This window comes from Salvia splendens, chromosome 13 (assembly GCF_004379255.2).
Source record: "Salvia splendens isolate huo1 chromosome 13, SspV2, whole genome shotgun sequence".
Classification (NCBI taxonomy): domain Eukaryota; kingdom Viridiplantae; phylum Streptophyta; class Magnoliopsida; order Lamiales; family Lamiaceae; genus Salvia; species Salvia splendens.
Window position 1 is genome coordinate 18,748,947 of NC_056044.1, and position 5,218 is coordinate 18,754,164.

General features: G+C 37.6%; 1 protein-coding gene across 1 annotated transcript; it reads right to left on the minus strand.

Annotated features, from left to right (window-relative positions):
* Positions 1-1,826: 1,826 nt before the first annotated feature.
* On the minus strand, positions 1,827-4,479 carry LOC121760638 (protein FAR1-RELATED SEQUENCE 5-like). Its single transcript, XM_042156278.1, has 5 exons — positions 4,470-4,479; positions 3,599-3,989; positions 3,252-3,497; positions 2,347-3,039; positions 1,827-2,130 (listed from the first exon to the last, which is right to left on the minus strand). The coding sequence occupies exons 1-5, from the start codon at positions 4,477-4,479 to the stop codon at positions 1,827-1,829; spliced, it is 1,644 nt and encodes a 547-aa protein (XP_042012212.1).
* Positions 4,480-5,218: the final 739 nt, after the last annotated feature.

The following is a 5,218-nucleotide window of genomic DNA, read 5'->3' on the forward strand; positions in this document are numbered from 1 at the left end:
AAGGAAACAGTTGTGTGTTGCTTTGTGCATTATTCGGCTGAAACTGTGCATTATTTGGCTGAATATACACATTACGGTATCAATATTGGTTCATTATTGATTGAATCAAACTGACACATTCTGAATCATTTGTAATGAAAATAATCCGTCGTTGTGCAGATCTTTTTCCCCATATGGGGTGCAGCGCAGAAATATGTGATATGTTTTGATTTGCCAGACGGGAAAATGAATATCATAGACCACAGTTTGGCAGAACCGCACGCCTCCTTCGAAGCCAAGTACGGCATGACACCATATCTTCTGGTAAGTAATAAGTTTACTACAATAGGCTGCCTTATGGTAGAAATCATTCATAGTAGAATGAAGAACGTAACAATTTTGTTTGGTGGTCCAAAAAAAATTCTTTGCTGAAGCACTCACGAGGTGCAAAGTTCCTAAGATGGCAACCCAGGTGCGAAAGTGCAGAACACATGTGGTCACCATGCCTTGGAAGAACAACAACGTCATTGACGAGGGAGTGATCTACGTCATGCGGCACATGGAAACCTATTTTGGTGAAAGGGAGAAGGACTGGGAATGTGGACTCAATGCGAGTGGAACTAAAAGCGTGGAGATGTTCCGCATCAAATATGCAAGGACCCTCCTGACGTGTGTTTACAACACTAGAGGTGGTGACAACCAGAAGAAGGCGACGCGTTTTTGGAAAGAGAAATCGGCAAAATTCAACTTTGAGAATTGGGTCGGCCTATACGGTCTTGAGTGATGTGTGGTATGCATTATACAATTGGTGATGGGAAAAGTAATGGCAGCGTTTAAGCAAACTATTGAATTTTATGGTTATCCTCTTTTTTGTAAAGTACAGTTCTTCGAACATCTATTAGTATGAATCTTGGGACCAAAAGGCATGTGCCAGTGTTATGTGTTTTTTAAATCTTGTAAAAAATAACAAGACATCACTGCATAATAATATCAAATAAGTACATATTAATGCATTCACATTCGTCATTTTTTTTTAAATGAACAATAATTGGAATATAATATACCTAAGTTACAAGATGATTTACTTGGTAAATAACAACCAAGCATTCCATATATACGCAATGTATGGACGTCAAAGAAAACCAAACATCATGAATAATATTCTGCATTCTTCACGAAATATTCGGTTGTGCATTATTTGTTTTACTATGTGCATTATTATCCATTTGTCATGCATTATTTTGTGTTCATTATTAGGTTTAATATTTACATTAGAGGCACTTTTAAATGCATTATGTTTTTTTTTCATAACGGGTATTCTGTACTCAGTACTGAATATAAGTACTTATCATATGCATTATTATGTTATGTTGGTTCATCATGTGTTTAATATTACAACATTATTTGGAACCAAAATTACATTTGTTTGTGATTGGCCTAAGATCAAATTGCAAACGGATAATGTGCAACATTGTCTTTCAATAAAATTGTAATTCCTGAGTTTAGTTAATTTTGATGAAACAAAAAACCGTAACAAACCAAAAGAATAAGAAAACAGACGCATATAAAAAAATTTATCCGGCTACATAAATCCATAGAATACATCACAACGTGCTCTTGCCCTTCCCCAACTCTTTCTCCATCTCCATCTCTTTAAGCATAGGACAATTTCTGGAGTCATGGTGGCCCATCTCATCGCAAGCCTTACACCGTCTTAGAGGCCGACTAGCATCCTTTAGAGCCTTTTCCCTTTTCGAAATCAGTCGGCTCTTTGAGCTGTTAGCATGCCCCTTGGTCTTGACAACATCTGGAGGATGAACCTCAACAACTTCAGGCCGCACCATGCCTTAGAACTCTTCAATCATTCGCCTTTTTTCAGTTGCTGACATTGTCGGATTCCCAGCTTGTAGAGAATTACCAAGGTCTTCCACACCACCTACAAATGCCCTTAGCAATTCAATGTCTCCCTCGAACCGCCGGAGGAAACCATAGAACATAGAAATGCCTTGCTTTGACACTGCTTGCCTATCATCAACAACAGACCTGGTAGGAATTTCATCATGAATTTCCCCATTGACCGCCTTGGCTAGCGGAGTCTTCATCCATCTACTTTGGCAGTATTTTTCTAGTATTTTCTTCAACTCATGGTTCCTGAAAATGAAAACAATATGTCTGCACAAATATCCATGCCTACCAAAGAGTTTGCGTTCGCAATAATATGACTCATCACTCCTATCATGAGTCACCAAATACGATTTGCGATTGCTATCCCCAAGCTTGTATGTGTCAACAAATTCAGTCGAAGAAAATCCTAGCACGCGACATCTATCATTACCATCAACGATTTTTTCCTATATTTTCCTGAACATCGTATCGGTGTAAAGCGTCGAAGCATGTTTCTCAAACGGCAAGGTAGTGGCCAAAATGGGAAAAACAGTGGCATCATGGTAGTCTAACGGCGTCCTACTGTTACGCTGAAACTCAAAAGAATGGTTGAAATTCAAGTAGAACTCGGCTATGTTCGCACGGGGCTTCAAAAATCTTTTGTAGAAACTGTTCTCCAATTCAGAAATGGATGTTGTCCTAATCATCGAACCCAGTGGAAAATCTCTAAAATATGCCGGTATCCAGACATGCCTGTGTTCGTACAATGAGTTAAACCAGTCAAAGTCTTCCAACCCATGACTTTCCATAACTCTTTTCCACTCCTCTTCAAATTCGTCAGGCTCAAGCAGATCAGACCAAACGCATGCACTGAATTCCTTCTTGAAAGCTTCATCCCTGAGCAACCTATTTGAGACCTTGGTGGACAATTTGTGCATTATGTGCCACATACACCATCGGTGTTGCGTGCCAACCAGAACCTCTTCAATGGCTGATCTCATTCCATTGTCTTGATCTGTCAAGATCATCTTCGGTGCTATGCCCATGCATTCAACAAAATGTCTAAACAACCATCCAAACGCCCATGTTTTCTCATTGCATACCAAGCCAGCCGGAAAGGTTACAGGGCTTCCATGATTGTCCTTCCCCGTGAAAGGAAAGAATATCATGCAATACCTACATAAACAATCGATTGCGTGTCATCAAATTAATCAAACGAAAATATAATGAATCAAAAACGGAATCGTAATGTACGAATATGTACTTATAATGCACTTGATATAATTAACAATTAACATGAACTCTAATCTGTATAATGCAACTGTTTTACTAATTTAATGAATGCAAACGTAACTATAATGCACATACTATTGCAGAAACATATATACCTGTTTGTGTTATAGGTGGTGTCAAAGGCTACAATGTCACCAAACATATGGTAATTCCTTTTCATTAAGCCGTCACACCAAAATAACGCAACCAACTGGTTGTTTTCGTTAACCTCATAATGATATGTGTACGACTCAGACATCTCCTTCTTTTTAGCCATGTCGTCCAATACCATTTGCACATCGAAACCATGCGCATATGCTTTAATGTCGCGTGAAGCATTCCTGATGTCGCGTGAAGCATTCCTGATGTCAAAACCTTAAACGTCAATGTGGGTCCAATATTCGCTTTTGAACAATCAAGTATGAATTTCTGATGAACGTCATCCAAATGACGGTTCACAGACATAAACTGCTGATGCTTTGACTCAACCATATCATGGTTATGAACCTCGTTGAAATCCTGTACCATATAACCTGGATGTCCATTATCAGAGAAATACTTGAAGGAAATACTAGCGTTACAACCACATCTCTTCGATAAGCGTCGGCGCTTCAATGAGAAACCGGAACGTGCATTCAACTGGTCATCGTCGATGGACTTCTTATGGCCCTCCCTATTGCATACGACATAATACCACGTTGTAACTTCATCCACCTTCCTCACACCTTGTTTGTGCGTGTCAAACCCAACGGCCCTAGCATACACATCATAAAACGCGAGTGCAAACTCTAATGATTCGAACCTCTGACCAACTACAGGCTTTAATTGCTCAGAACATGCAGGTACAACCCGTACTGTTTACAAACACGAAACAATGTACATGTTAAGCTACAGTAGCATTGTATGATATATACTATACATTACAGAACATACAAGAGTGCATTATATAAGCATAATTCTATATTAAATGTATAATTTCGTCCAACTACTCATTCAATATTAAACCAAACACTATACGGATGGCTCCAATTCGCGGACATACGTACATGTTTTGAAACTCATATTATACAACACTCCTGAGCCCAGAAATCGGCAGCCCTAGGGGAATGATTGAAAGCCTATGTCACATGAAATAACAAAACCTATAAGCGTGAATGAACCGTAGCAACAACGAAACCATTAAACGTAAAAAATGTTTCAATAAACCAATACAGAAGCACACCAACATGAAACACGATTTTGCTGATCTAAGAAGATTGGGTCATTCGACTGAATTACAAATAAAAATTGACAGCAACCAAATCAATACACTTAGGTGACAATTGCAGTATTACCTTCTTCCATTGTTAATCGAAATACCGGGGAGGAACCGTATGCATAAGATTTAGATACAATAAAGCTGTTAAACACCAATTAATTGTCAATTTGCAGTATGCTGATAAAACAAGGGATTAAGGAGAAAGAATTAAACTAAATCAAGAACAAATTTGCTGAGAAACTGCAATAATCCTCGACGGAGGAAATCACGCCTCATTCCATAACTAACTACAATAGAGAATCTCTATTTTAACCTTCTCGCGTTAACAAAGTGTAACATCCCAAAATTTTGTGACTCTTCTTATATGTTATTCGAATTTTGGATTCTTGGAATTATGAAACTTTCGTTTCTATGTGATTAAGTGTTTTATGTGAAATAAATTTTCGTGGTTAATGTGGAATGATGAGCTTGATGTTTTATATTTTCCAATGTGGGGAAATAATTAATAGGATCATGCATTTATTTTTTTCGAGCCAATTCATTGGAATTTTCGGCCCTTCCTAATTATTGAAATAGTATTTCATTTCTTGGATTTAATTAATTATCTTGGGATACTTATCCAAATTAAATCCAAACCAAATGACCCTAAATGGTACTACATGGAATTCGAACTCCATTTTTATTTTCCTTGGGAGTTTTCGAAAATCTCCTATAGGAGAAAGAATTATTTTCATTTGATTTAATTGGTGCTTTATTGACTCTCTTCCTTTGAATTTAATCCAATTAAATCATGTTATAATTTATTTCTTCACCTAAAATAAATAG

Bases quoted from the DNA above. Each gene is read 5' to 3' on its own strand.
- LOC121760638 (XM_042156278.1), bottom strand. The intron at 3,498-3,598 runs GTCTGTGAACCG...TTTTGACATCAG, and splicing joins TCAAAGCATCAGCAGTTTAT to GAATGCTTCACGCGACATCA. The intron at 2,131-2,346 runs GTTCAGGAAAAT...TTTCATTTTCAG, and splicing joins ACGCTTTACACCGATACGAT to GAACCATGAGTTGAAGAAAA.